This window comes from Stegodyphus dumicola, chromosome X2 (genome assembly GCF_044657685.1).
Source record: "Stegodyphus dumicola isolate Sdum_Otavi_A_Nest chromosome X2, ASM4465768v1".
In the NCBI taxonomy this organism is placed as follows: domain Eukaryota; kingdom Metazoa; phylum Arthropoda; class Arachnida; order Araneae; family Eresidae; genus Stegodyphus; species Stegodyphus dumicola.
In genome coordinates, this window is record NC_140781.1 from 45,286,931 (window position 1) to 45,302,072 (window position 15,142).

The window sequence follows — 15,142 nt, forward strand, 5'->3', positions numbered from 1 at the left end:
TATACGGCGTGCAATCTCTTTGTCAGAAATACTGATCTTACACCGACAACATGCTTTATGTTACTCAGACACTCCCCCATTACGTCTACCTGCATATCTGCGCATGTGTTACCGTACATCACCTTACTTAATCTCCTGATTGGTCTTTCTGTCCGCTCTGCCTCTTCGTTCAGCTGATATGCTAATTTTTCGACTTCGTCCTTAATTTTTGCACACCAGTGTATGTTTCACTTAAGACGGGTTTAAGTTATGCGAAGTGCGTCTCACTCTTCTATTTTGCCATGTGAAACTAGCACTGGCAACAGGTAACAAGTCACTGAATACAAGAACTTAGATAATAGGTTTAATTTACTATAAATCTCTTCGAATTATCTTCTTTGAGAGAGATGAGGAAAAAAAGGACCTGTTTAGCAACGGGGAGAGAAACCGACTGCAAGAGATTAGAAATGTGGTCTTTTTGCGAGTGGTTAACAGTAGCTTAATAAGAAAATTATGCCCCCTTTTCAAACTTTCGATGGCGTGTTGCTTTTTTTTTTTTTTTTTTTTTTTTTTTTTTTTGTTAGTTTTGTTGCTCCATTAATACATTTACATCTTTTCAAGGAGGGGGGGATTAAATATTTATGTGCATTCTAAATTAAGCAAGAAATACAAGATTAATTTAAATACAAAATTATGGAATGAATATTCATTCGTAAAATCTTTCAAATGAAAAACATGCTTGTCGGTCTATTCAGTTTTATAAAAGCACAGGCTTAATAATTTTAATAATTATACATTTTATGGATTATTAGCGAACTTGATGGATTTGCCAAATGCTGTTTTATTTTATTTAGCAATTTTAAATAGCATGACATATTAAAGATGTAATTATTTCAAAAACATTTCTGTGATAATGCATAATAATAAAATATAGAGAAAGTTTTGCAAAAAATGTCATACTTTAAACAATGCTACAGTTTAAGATAGATATCTTAACGTTTTTAGGTATTACTTAAAGAATATTGATTATATTTAAAGATTCAATTAAGTTCTCCCGCAAAAATGTTAACATTTTTATGAACTTATGGTGAACGTTTTTTCCTCTCAATCGATTATATATGGGGAAGTTAATAAGGATATTTTCCGTTACAGAAAAACAGGCCATGAACTATTTTCTTTAGAAATATACGTGTGTCAACAGGATACTTCAGCCGGAAAACGTTCTTTTGTCAGTAGCTAATATTTAATTGCGGGGAAATGTTTTTAAATAGAAGAAATATCTTTTAGGTTATTTATTTCAATAAGCATGAAATAGAATGGTAGAATTTAAAGATATTTTATTGAAGATACTTGCTTTTGAAAGCATGAAAACACTCATATGCCTGGACATAAGAAAACCCATTTAATTTCACGGTAACCGTGGCTCATATCAGTGACCTCCAAACTTTGAGAATACATCCAACTTTAGTTGATATAAATGCGGTTTTCAAAGCAAATTAATAATAACTAATCAATACACTTCGAATATGCTTCCAATTACATCACGAATGCATGAGGAAAGGATGTAGAAAATATCTTATGTACTCCCCCTTTTAAAGAGACATTGAAGATTAAGGGACCCAATCGCCAAGTCCTGGTGGTGGCGAATTATTGTCCCCCACTCTTTTAGTTCGGGTATTACTTATAGAGTCATTATTTTTTTGGGCGGAAGTAGGAGACCTTAAAAATGTACAGTGCCATCACCGGGACTCCAACCTTGGACGTCTCGAATGCGCGTCGAGTATGCTTCCAAATTCACCGCAGAGGCATGCGGAAAGGAGAGAGAAAATACCTCATAATATGTAACATTTAAGCAGAATAATAGCAGTTGTTTGCTTTGAGAATACACTAAAAAAAGCTTCTGTTTTTATTCATGAAATAGCAACATTTTGTTGCATACTCGTTAGTCATTATTATTCTTTCTAAGCGTCGCGGCACAGACTTGAACTAAGTTTTTTGTTGTATCTGAAGATAATTTGTCCCATTCTTCTTGCAGAATATGTTTGAAATGATTTTTGCTTGTTATTTTATGTTGCACAATTATTGCGAGCATAGACATAGATTTCCGATGACATTAATATCTGAGAACAGAGGAGGAGTATGTAGTTGCTGTTTCAGTGGTAATGACATCACATTTTCACATTACAAGTCGTGTGTTCAGAGTCATTGCCTTGCTGAACTATGAAATTTCCATTCAAACCTAAATTATCAACACAAAAACACTTTCTTATAGATTCGTTTTGAGTGCATCTAAATACATCATGCAGTTCGTAATACCATCAATAAAAGCAAGCTTCCCAACACCCCCTGCAGCCATACAACCCCAAAGTATAATGGATCGACCCCCATGCGCCCCGTTAGACTAAGAAAGCAGTATTTGTTTTTTTGTAAATAATGTGATGACCATCACCCCCAAAATATTAAATTTGCTGTCATCCCTGAAAATGACCTTTCCCCAAAGTTTTGTGTCTTTAGTTGATGTAATTTAACAAAATAATAAAAGCTTTCTTTGATTTTGCAAACTTCCGAATGGTTTCTTTCTTCCTACTATACCGTTATAACCATTTTTCTGATATATTTCATATGGCTTGGTCATAAATACACCTACTAGTTTTTGCCGAGGTTTCTATAGGAAATTCGGTGCACTTGCATGGGAATGCAACTTGTTTTTAGTGCTCAGAATTTCTTTTCTTCCTCTTGCACTTTTTTCTCCGATTATTCCCTCTCTTTGTACTTTCCAATTAATATCTGAACACAAGTGTGATTTTATCTTATAATTATAACGATTTCACGATGAGGTATACTATTCTCTGATTATCTTAAATCAAACTTTCTCATATCAATACTGGTTTCTCATAAAGGTTTCGTATTACCTTCTAAAACCACTGATTAAAGTATAAGATACAGGCTGTTCTGAGAAATAATCAAGAGTTCTCCATAGTAACGATAAAAATTTATCGTCGAGAATAATCAATAGTTTGTCCATGATAATGATAGGAATTTATCATTGAGTCTGCAGATTAAATAAATAGTGGTAGTTAAACACATTTTTTCAGACTGTATTCTCATTTTTTTTGCCGTAAAGATTGTGCAGCAACATTCTCAAATTTCAAAAATTAACGCATTTTAACCTAATATTTTTACTTTTATGTATGTAGACAATCAAAACTCTCTTTTATGCATAATAGTGAAATTTGACATATTTTATGTCTTTTACTTGAAATTTTTGAAATTAAATTTTTTTTTTTGCTAAATTGGAAGTCTATTCTCGATTCTTGGAGTCATTGTATCTTTCTGTAGAAAATTAGTTGCCAAGTGGTTTAAACCCATGATTACTGGAAGTTCAATTTCAAGCAAACAGGTTGGCTGCATGGTTAGTTTCTGTGGTTTTCTAACTTTCTTTTGTTTTTCTAACTATTCTTTTGTTTTAATGTTCAACATGTAACGAGCCAGTTTCCTTTAAAATGTTCTCCACGAAGGCATCTCTTCCCTTAGACAGATAGCTCCTATGTGCTTTGCTATATTACAGAAACCTAACCTAACCCGAAGAAAATTGTTAGGCGGTCTTACTAAAATGGAAAAGATCCATTAGTGATAATTATTAAACTTTGTTTTAACTGACCTTGGTAAGAGAAGTCCATTTCTGCTAAACGTGATATGAACCATATGATTAGTGCCTACATTTAAAGGGAAGAAAGAAATAATTCATTATGTTTTAATAGCACATTAACAAAGCATAAAAAAGCTGTACATGCTAAAGTAAGGAAGTAAGAAAAAGAAGAAAACTGCTTCCAGCAAGACAATAAAATAAAAATTTTAAAATTCCTTATATTTTTGCCATAACCTTGATAATAATTAAATGCTTCATTTAATTTAAGAAACATTAAAATCCATAAATCATACTGTTTTCAAAACAACAGCGTTCTATATACGATGTTGGGTATAAAATAAATCCTTCATTTAAGCTGTGGTCTGCACATTTACATTAATCATTCCTTTTCTAAACTGTGTACCGTATATATACGTTATGTACGGTAAATAAATGTTTCACATATTGCTGTGTATTAGATAAAAAATATGTTTTATTAGATAAAAGTCTGGAGGTTAAAAAAGATAAAATCCTTCCAAGTATAATTTATTTTAGATATCTTTTCATTCTTCTCGCTGTGAAAAATAATTACTTCTGCCTTAAGTAGCAGGAAAAGAAGAAATTCTTGGAATATTCTTTTCTTAGCTTGTAAGTCCTCGTCTAATTTAAAATCCGCACTATCTTCAGTTCATGCAAAAGCGCCATCTTACCTATCAGAAGTTTGTTTTAAAATTATAATAAACAACAAATAGTTCAATTAATTTAAGTTATGCGTAGGAAAATGTATTTGTTTATAATTTGATTAAATATTTCAGACTAACAAACATCTGTTCAAATACATACAATTGGCACCGCGTAATATGGCCGCTAATTTTATATAAACATAACCAGAAACCAATTTTATATAAATATAATAAAAAGTAGAATTTTCACAGCATTTTAAATAGAAAAAAGCAAAAATTTGCTTATGACCTCACTATGTCTTTAATGCAAAAGTTCACTTACAAACTGTTCGTAACCTTTGTGGAAGTTATTTAATTTTTTCTTACGCTTGACGACTCCAAGAAAACCTGCAAGTTTTAGATCGGATTTAAAAAAAGATTCTTTAAATATATAATTAATTAGATTACGATTAACGCTGTGAGTATAGATCAGAAATTTTTAAAGTGTTTAAAGTGAAATCTTAAACAGATTTGATATTTTGAACGCATCAAATGGATGCACACAGGGAAGTTTATTAATGGGCTTTTGTAATTCTAAGTATTTACAAAGAGAAAGTTTTTCGAATTAAACGATATATAATTAACTGTGATATCTTAATAATACATTATTTCTCAGAGTCGTTTTTAATTGCCTGAATAAAATATGATTTTTCCTACTTTCAGAATAAAAAATAAAAATAATAACATGGCACTTGTTTTTTGACATTTATTTTAATCCTTTACAGTGATTGTGTAATGAAACGATTATAATAATTATAGAAGACTAGACTACCTACAATTATCCAAAGGTGTTTCAAATCGGAATTTAACAGAGTTCTTCCAAGTGTATAATTAAGTAATGGTTGAATATATGAACATAGAATCAAAAGAAATATTTAAAAAGAAATCGGAAGAGACATACGTTACAGATTCATTAACAAAAGATTTATGAGTGGAAGTTTACTAACAAGCTATTAATATCCCGAAGGTTTGTGAAAAAAAGTCTTTTTAAGTTGAACAGTGTATAATTAACTGCTTTCCGATACCTTTTTCCGTTTTTTTTTCCGCTACAGAATTTTTTAATCAGGTGAAAAAATTGTGGATACCCTGAACTTTAAGACATAAAAAAAAGAGATGAATGTTTTAGACGTTTTGTTTTAATCCACTGCAATGACTGCGATAAAATATAACATTATTATTATTAACTAAGTAATGAAATATCATTAATGTTACATTATTTTCAGCATTCTTAAAGAACTGCAAAATTTTTACTTACTATGACCCACGTCCCGACCATGGTTCCACAAGCAATGTATTGGAAACTCTAGAAAAATAATATTAATGCAAAAAATAATATTAATGCAAAAATTAATATTTTAGAGTTAATATGTAGTATTGAAGCAATTATTAATGGTATGCCATAAAACATAACCAACATAAAAAAACTTAATTTTAAATGGAACTGAACAATACAATTATATTGGTATATGTTAACTAGCTAGTTATTTTATCACTTTATTTTGATTTCGACTTCCGTCGGCTCTCACCAGGATGAAAACTAGGTACTGCATTTTAAGTACAGAGATATTGAGTTCGAAACTAGAATTTTGGCAGATATTGCTATAGTCTGTTACTTTAAACTATGCGCTTCAAGGTTTTTTTTCCGCTCTCCCTTATTTGCGATCGTAACGTATATCGTCATCACTTCGATGACTTACTTTTCTACCTCTTTTGAGACTAGTTCAAATCAGTTTCCATCTGCATGTTTTTAACAAAATGAAATGCTCTAATCTGAAATGAAGTAGAAAAAAAAAAAAAAAAAAAAACCGGTTTGGGACTTGACCATCTCCCGCAGCTGTCGTTACCATGGTTCCGAGATAAAATGGGCAGAAACAAACGAAAAGTATTCGAAAGTAACAAACTATAGCCAGTTACTTTGCGATAACGTTCTGCTACTGATTTGAATTGCTTAGTCGGCTTTAGCTTTTTTAGCCCTAATTGCTTCGCGAAAATATTGAGGCTTGAGTCAAAGCTTGCTCCGATGCGTCTAACTTTGAGTTTAGTATTTTAATTGGATTGGAATATTTGTTCAACGATTTTCCAGCAGTTAGCGGCTTGAACTTCTGTGTTATTGGACCGCTTCTGTAAACGTTTGGCTGATGAGTAAATGAAAAGGATTTATTTTAAATCATTTGAGTTTATTTTACTATATTTAAGATGAGAGCCCAACAATTGCTGAGCGGTAATGGCAGTGAACCCTGGAAGTTCGTCCCGGGTTCGATTGACCGAGCTAGTTGTATAAGCTTTATAGTGGTTTTCCTCATCTATAACATGCATAAGAGCTAATTTCCCCCAGAAAATCCTCCGCAAAGCCATCCCTTCCTTTAGGCAAATAACCCTTTCTTGCTTTGTTATAATGAGATAAATAACGTAAAATATAATCTTAAGGTTAGACGATAAGTTATGTGTCTGTACTGTTTTAGGAGGAGACGGTTAAAATAATGTCGAACCGTTCAGTAACTGTACTAGTATAAGTCTTCAAGGTAACGTTCTTCTGAAAGGAAATGTTTACAGTTTGGCTCATGAGAAAGTGTACTATAAGAAATTTTGGACTAGTAGGTAATTTTATGTTAGATCGTTAATCTACCTAATCTACCTTTAAGGCAATGAGTTCGGGGAGAACTTTCCATGGAAAACTGATTCGCATTCATGTATTACGCATAGAGACAGCACAAATATCCTAGGCAGCGAGCCCTTCAGTCGCTGGGAATCAAACCCATGAGAGATTCGGGAATGCTCATTTTCATTTTGGATAAATTTAGGAAGTACAGAGAGCTTGCATAATATTCATTTTACGGAATTATTGGTGATATTTAGCATGAGATGTGAATAAACTTCATACTAAATTATTGTTTCGTAGTCAAAGCTCCTGAAACAAAGTATTGAAACTAGAATTTAAAAATTATGTTCTCTAAATCTACAGTATTCAGAATATTGCTTTAATCAGATATTAAGAAATAAGATTGCGCTCAAAAATATTTATTTAAATCAAATAAGGAATTAAATAAATATCAACTGAATTAAAGACGTAACTAAAACCATGCAATATTCCACCAAATTAGGAAAAAAAAACTACTAGTGGAAAAACAAACTAGTTAAAATTTTAGCTAGATTATTGTTAATGTATTCTGCATCTATTTCAGAAGTTACTTGTTTAATGAATAAGAGTGTTAGAAAACTGCCAGTTTCACTTAACGCAAATCTTTAAGATATTATACTATTAAAATATTCTATTACGATTAAATAATAAAACAATATACGAGCCAAACATTAATTTATTTCCCTTCAGTGTCAGAAGCTCAATATTTAAAATAGTTTCTAACGAACTGCTTATTTACATATCACGCCGACTTTCAAACATGTTTTCCTAAAAATTAAAACAAAGGCATAAAATGAAACAGAAGTGAAAAGTTATTAAGAAGATACAACTTAAAGAATTACAATTTTACGAGTGGTAATGCAACAGATAAACAAGCGAACGGGCTGGCTGCATGGGCGTTTTCGTGGTTTTCCCCATGTGTAACGTGTATACGAGCCAGTTTCCCTTAGAAAGTCCTCCACGAAAGGCATCCCTCCCCTTAGGCAGATAGCCCTCGTGTGCTTTGCCATAATTAAATACACACACACCATATTTGGAAACAGTTATTCATGAACTACAAGCTTTCATTAAAAGCGGTTTTCTCTTACTGACATTATCGCTCTATTCATTATTAGGAATTCAACTTTCTTTCCTTAACTATTAGAATGTGAAAGGCTATACAATCATGAATATAGTGCTTAATGAGGCACTTGTTTCAGTTATAAAATAAGAGCAAGCATATTTAAGATGCGGAATATTGAATTTTGCCGTAAATGTTGAAACTTATCGAGATGGTTCTAACTACGCATTTCTAAATGTTGTCAGTTACGAAAGTTCCACGCCCCATGGTAGGGTCTAGCCATTTATAGGCGTTGGCTACTAATAAGGCGGGGAGCGGTGGTCTCTTTATTATGGAGGTACCCAGCAGGTAAACCATCGTTGCCTCCTATGACTGGAAGGACAAATTACATAAATGCCTTATCCGGGACTCGGACCCGGATCTTCGGTACGACAGGCAGTGTCACTAATCACTCTACCGTCTGGGAGGGGGCAGTTACGAAAATTGAAAGCATGCCATTATACTTTTATAATTAGTGATAAAATTATTTCTACTCTTTAAAGAGAAAAGGAATATTTTTTGCTCAAGAATTAAGCATTAGTTTTTTACAATGGAATAATTATTCGAGTATTTTAATTTAGTATTTTATATATAAAGATTTGGATTATTTAGGTTACAATAAAGCATGGGAGGGTCAAAGGATGGAATGCCATCGTGAATGAGAACCGGGTTTTCTTACAGAATTCTCCACAAGCATCCCTTCCTTTAGACGATAGCCGTCGTTTGTTTTTCCCTATTTAAATAACCGAACCTAACCTAACCAAGTGTTCCTAGGAAATAAATTCGCAGCTACGTCTTAAATAATTAAGTCTTTTCCTTAATAAATTAAGTGCGTAAATCTAAACGCGACTTGCATTTACCATGTCATAATACCACAGTAATTTTCTCCTCGTCATTTGAGCCCTAACAGTAGCCGTGTGGTCCGGGTTCGAATCGTTGATTAAACCAGGTTGATTAACCCAGGTGAAAGCAGGTTATATATGTGTGTGTGTGTTTTTTGTAGTTTCTCTCATGTGTAAATGAACACGAAATATTTTCCATTAGAAAGTACTCCACGAAGGCATCTCTTCGCTTAGGTAGATAGTAGATATCCAAATAAACTAACCATGGAACCTCAAAAGCTCATTTTAAATATAAAGTCTCATGTTTTATACTTTTAATTTCTGGAGATTAATTTTTAACTAAGTCTATTGTAACTGCTAACTAACTTTTTAAGTCTATTGTAACTGCTGAACGTAAAAATGTTTCTGGTGTTAAACTGAAATCTGCAAACGAAGGTAAGGTTGAAATCGATTTTTAATCTTATAATTTGTAATTTCTTAATTTTAAAAAAAAATTAAATTTTAATGATGAACTCCTCCAGATTTTAAACTGTAATCTGGATAGGTTGCAGTATTTTCATTTCAAACTGACTTGCATTCCGTTATAAAAAAATAAAAAAGTAAGAAATGTAGGTTTTGATGCTTTACCCCAGTCTACGCGGAGTGGAGTAATTTTAAAAGCTTCCGTTATTTTAAGAACAAGGAAATTTGAAAAAGCTGATATTTAGCAAAAATAAATAAATGAAAGTAAAAAGAAGTGGAATATTTCCGCATTCTATTCTAGGAATTAACTTACTACCCATGGGGCGAAAAAGCAGGCTTTTGGATCTTTCAGTTTCATAGTCATATTTATTTCTTAGCAAGAAACCCAGGCTTTCTTTAAAAGTGTTTTTTACTTTATTCTGGACAATGAAGAATTCTATTTTATGCTATTTGATCGGAGAGTAGGACGGGCTCGGATATTGACTGCTTACAAATATCATTTGATATTGCAGTTGTATCAAGAACTGCCATTTAATTTCTTTAAGTTCCACCTATGTTTTATGTCAAATATTTTTCGCAACTTCAAATAGCTGGGCTACTTTCATACCACAATTTACTCAGATATTTGCAAAATCGATACTTTTCTGTTGATGAGTCTCCTGTCGGCTAATGGGTGTCAAAGTGCCAAATATAGTAGCGTGTTTACATTGCGTTATGAATAGTTGTGTATTGAAGTCGTTGCAAATAAGTGAGAAGAATGAACATTGATCCAAGATTTTACTCTTATTATTATACAAGAATAAATCATGAAAATCCCATGCAGCCAACCCCTTCGCCGCGATTTGAACCCCGGACAAAACTACCAGTGTTCAGCGACTTTACCTCTCGGCCATCGGTGGGCAGGCTGTGGAAAAAGCAGCGAATATTGCTATTTGCTACCAAAGTTTTATTTCCATCCAAATGACTGTGTGAGATATTTTGTGGTTCCTATACCCATACAATGCATATGTGAGCCACTTCTTTGCAAAGACTTTTGAAAAATTAAAAAAATAGTTGAAATTCTAATTTGAAAACACCTACGTTGTTCATGCCCTGTTAAAACACTCTTCGTGTATTTTATTAAACATACCTTTTCCGAATTAAAATTTAACAGAAAGGTACCGCTGAACTTAGTAGAAAGATAGAAAATTCTCCGGATTATATTTCACACTTGAAATCTTTCTGAAATTGAAATGTATGAGACATTTGAAAGACTCGTAAATAGTATGCAGGATTTGGTTGATCTTTACATTATGGTAACTTGGCGATTTTTTGGCGAAAATTTGGCAACCAACTCTCCTACAGCAACCCTCTATTTTTTTTTCCCCGCCGCCATTTTGTCTTCACGAAGTAAAGACATGTTTCTTTTCCTTTTATCTACTGAACACTTCTTCCAACAATCTAGTAGCCGAATTACACTTATGCTAGAAATTTTATCAAACAAAACTGCTTAATCATGACAAATATTCACTGCAAAATTGGGAAAAAGTGCACAATACCGTACTCCTTACGCGTTTTTCAAAATAACACATACACATAAACCATGTACACGGCGACTTATTTTTACTTAAAAAAAACATCCCAGAATTGCACAAAAATGGCATTGCGCACACTCTTCACTATATCCATGTACACTGCTTTTTTCTCATAAATTAGAAAAATTTCACAAAAATACATGACAATTTTCTCAATCTTTAAACCCGGTAAAAAGAACATATATGAAATTACCTGATCGCTAAAAAGTATTTACCCTTTACAAATATGAACATTTCCACATATAAAATAAATAAAATATCCAAAAACTTTTACCTCTAAATCATCTATTACATTATACACGTCACCAACGAATTCATACCGCAAGCATTACAAATACTTAGTATCAAATATTTAAATTATTTCCATGCACGTTTATTTCAACTTAAACGTATACCAAATTCCTACAAACATAAAATTCACAAAATAACTATCATTTCATTAAAATATAATTAAATTCAAAAACACTACTTAAAATATAAATGAGCACATACATTAAATTAATAAAAATTACCTTACAATCCTAATTACTTTAAACTAAATCATTGCTAATAACAATTTTCCCAATAATACCAAATTCCTTTCCACCTTACATTTAGAACAATGCATAAAAATAATATCCTCAAATAATTAAAAATACTAACTTACCTAATCTTCTTCAGAATCTTGATTATGTGGCGGATACACTTTTCTAATTCATTCAATAAAATTATTGAAAGATTTTTTCTGCGAATTTTTCCTCCATACTTCCTCCGCTAAATAAAAAGCAAACTTCTCTTTATCACAATGCCTAAATACCCATTTCGAATTCACTTTAATTAGGGCCATGGGATCCAAAAATTACACAACACAGAATAAAGCTAAATACAAAATTTCCACATTTTTTCCTCGATTTCCCCCCTTTTCCGATTAAAGAACCGTAATTCGTCCATTAATATCACATGACATATCCCATGATCTCTCATTTCCCTCACGCAAAATAATGCGTAATCGGAACTGAGTACTGCTCACATTATTACCAAAGTCCCAGGTAGTAACCTTTATCGCCTCCAAAATGTCGCCAAACTACCAGTTACCATATTGTAAAGATCAACCCAGGATTTATTTAAAGCATCAAAAACTGTATAAAATAAACTAAAAATTGTGTTATTCTATAAAATCTCTGAATGTATTAGCAGATCGTTGAAAAGAAGGAACAATTCATCGAAATCGAAATAGTTTCTTGGGAATTCTTTCAAAATCTGATTTAATATTTGGAAGCTGAATTTTCATTTCATGCAATGAAATCAGAATTTATATATGCTGTCTTTAATTTTTTATTGCTGCGAATTATGGATTTTCGCTTTACAGTAAATTCGCAGTGCCATGCAGCATTAAAATACTTGTTGCCTTTAAAATGTTTCTAAACTGAAATTCAAAAGACCTAATTACCTGAAATAATAATTATCTGATAGTAATAGACTTCAATTCTCGGTATACTAGAAATCTACAAAAGAACACTTAAAAACTGAAGGAAACATTACAAATTAATACGAAACAATCTCGAAAAGCAATATGTATCTGATGTAATATTTTTGTAAAATTTTATAAACCTTGCATTGATGTGTTTATATTTATCATTTTAATTTAAAAATTAGAAAATTAGGATTCATAACAATGTTTCTATTCTTCATTCGTACAAAATTCTCAATTTTTCGGCTTTAAAAGGATTTGGATTACTTAATTATGGCAAAGCATTCGAGCACTATCTACCACAGGTGAGGGATGCCTTCGTGGAGGTCATTCTAAGGGAAACTATCTCGTACACACGTCACACAGGGTGAAAAGCCCGAAAACGCCCAAACAGCGAGCTCGCTTGTCGGGATTTGAACATCAGACTGAATTTAGAACATCATACTACTAATATTCTATGATTTTAGTATTCGGCCGCTGGATTTATAAATAAATAAAAATTATTAATTATAAATTAAATAAATTAATAAAAATGATTAATTATAAATAAATAAAATAATAAATTTCAGCATTCATTCGTAACGAAGAATTTTTTTTTTTTTCAGTATCATATCTGTTCGCATTGTAATTGTTATAAATATGCACGTATTTTAAACCTAGAAAAGGATGTTTTGCGTTACTGAATAACACACGCCATACAATTTTCACTACAAAAATATAAACGCCAACTTAATACTTCCAACGAGAAAATACTTTCGCCTTCAGTTCATTTCGACTGTGGTAATGCTTTTCTAAATATAAGAAATATAGTTCTTAAATTCTTTATTGAAATAAACAAAGAACAATTAGAATGACACATTTTAAGAGGGAAAAAACAACAAGGTTTATTTAACGGTGGCCAATAGGCACATATACTCTTCTGTGGAAAACTGGTTAGCTCTTGCTGTCGTATAAGTTTCTGAGAAAATTTATAGGCTAAATTTAAGCACCGTAATTATTTATTTGCAGCTAAGATAAAAATGTTGTACAAGATATAATAATTTATTTAAAGCTACTAGGACACTATTTGAATTTAATTGTTTACTATAGTATAAATCCATGAAAAGCATAGATACAAGTGTCAATACCACTATACCAATATGGAAAATAATTCATGTAAATAAGCAATTAGTTCTGATGAGTTCTTTGCTGTTCTTACTATTAGCGTATTGCTAAAAATTATAGTTAAAATTTAATAAACAAAGTTTTAAAAATTGGAAGTATACTTTTCTAAACAGTAAATATCATCAAGTAAATGTGTACTTTACCTTCTTTTTCTTGTACGAAGCTCAAGTGCAGTCAGAATAGGCAAATGTGGCGCCTTTATAAGTGATCAAAGATCGCTTTGTTATCGAGTGACGTAAGCAACTCGCAAACTGAACGAATCATTTTCTTACTTTCAGTTGAAAGGAAACACTAAAAACACTGTGAGATTTCTTCCATTACTGAAAACAACTCGCTGAAATTTACTCCAGCTTCCTAATGTGCAACAGCGCTTAAGAAATTTTCTAAAGGCAAAGAATTTTTATCTTTCGGCTTATAAAACTTTTCTTGCTATTTACTTAACTTTGTCACTCAATCATTTAATTTGTAAAACCAAAATGTAGTTCTTTTGGCTACTTATAAATGGTATAATATTCTATTTTAGTTGTGCAATATTCTGTTGTTATATTTCAGTTTTGCCATATTCACATACTTATCATGAAAGCTTGGAACTTCCGTCTGTGAGAGAAATCTTTCTTTTTTTCGTGAAAACTCTTCAGTTTACTCCAAGAGTTATGTTTTCTGCGTTCAAGATTTCATTGATTTCTTTCGATTTCTGCATTTTTCTGCCTTTCAGAGGTCATTCTCAGCCAATTTAAATCCAAGCGAAATAGCAATATAAAATATTACCGCCTCTGCGTGATGGCAATTTTTACTGAAACCATTGATTCAGGAATTTTTATTTCAAGCGCGTCGTGGTCTATATCTGAAACCCATACTTTAAAAGCTGCACTGAAGTGAAAAATTGTCTGATATTTGTAAAGCAATTCAGTACTTCACAAGTTTCGTTTAATGAATTGTTTGCTTCTTTTGGTATAAATTATATTGAAATTTGAAATCGAGTATTTTCTAATCACCGTTTAGAAAACGTTTCTGATGGTTTCGTCTTTGAAGAAGCTTCGTTTCAGGTCAGTAAATGTATTTTTCATTATTTATTATAGAAATAGCAGATGCTTTTTCATGAATTTAACTGATTCCATCAGAGCCACCAGTTCTAATAAAAATGTTTCTTATTCTTTTCTGTATTAAAAATTTGCTGCTAATTTTTTTTCCTTTACCAAATTCATTTACAGTAGAAGTCCATTAGTCCGGCATCCAACAGTCCGGAATGCCCGATAGTCCGGCATCGCTCCGGAAAATTGTAAAAATTTTGGTTTTCTCCAAAAGTGTGTCTTTAAAGCAAATAAAACCGCTCGAGAGCTATTCGGAAGTTTTCGGGGTAGTTCGAGATCATCCGGAAGCGCTCGGTATTGTTCGGAAACAATTAGCGGCCGGCTAGTCTCTGCTGTCACAACAAATTCAGGTGCAGTGCAGCTCCGTTAATCAATCACGAAGCGTCTTCGCCATTTTTTTGTGCGTTGTTGTTTTGTGTCCTTTCACATCGCAGTAAACGTAACTTTTGAAACTGTTTATAAAAAAAGTGATTTTCGTTCTAACTGTACAGTG

General features: G+C 32.0%; 2 protein-coding genes across 12 annotated transcripts in view; one reads left to right on the forward strand and one right to left on the reverse strand.

Moving 5' to 3' along the window:
* The window catches only part of Naglu (N-acetyl-alpha-glucosaminidase), a 181,289-nt gene extending 167,569 nt beyond the window's left edge, over nt 1-13,720 (reverse strand). The window contains exons 1-3 of one of the 4 annotated variants that reach the window (XM_035365645.2): nt 13,702-13,720; nt 5,585-5,632; nt 3,641-3,695 (exon numbers count right to left, since the gene is read on the reverse strand). In XM_035365645.2, the coding sequence (XP_035221536.2) occupies nt 3,641-3,695; nt 5,585-5,605 (76 nt within the window). In that variant the 5' untranslated portion in view covers nt 5,606-5,632; nt 13,702-13,720. Of the gene's footprint in view, nt 1-3,640; nt 3,696-5,584; nt 5,633-11,590; nt 11,701-13,701 lie in introns of those variants that run through there. The other 3 variants (XM_085809538.1, XM_085809537.1, XM_085809539.1) reach the window with 3 other exon arrangements.
* LOC118199723 (zinc transporter ZIP12-like) overlaps nt 1-15,142 on the forward strand; it is a 193,648-nt gene that overhangs the window by 68,679 nt on the left and 109,827 nt on the right. Inside the window, exon 1 of one of the 8 annotated variants that reach the window (XM_085809547.1) lies at nt 14,238-14,604. The exons of the other annotated variants lie outside the window; for them this stretch is intronic. The gene's annotated coding sequence lies outside the window, so the exon portion shown is untranslated. Of the gene's footprint in view, nt 1-14,237; nt 14,605-15,142 lie in introns of those variants that run through there. 8 annotated transcript variants of the gene reach the window in all.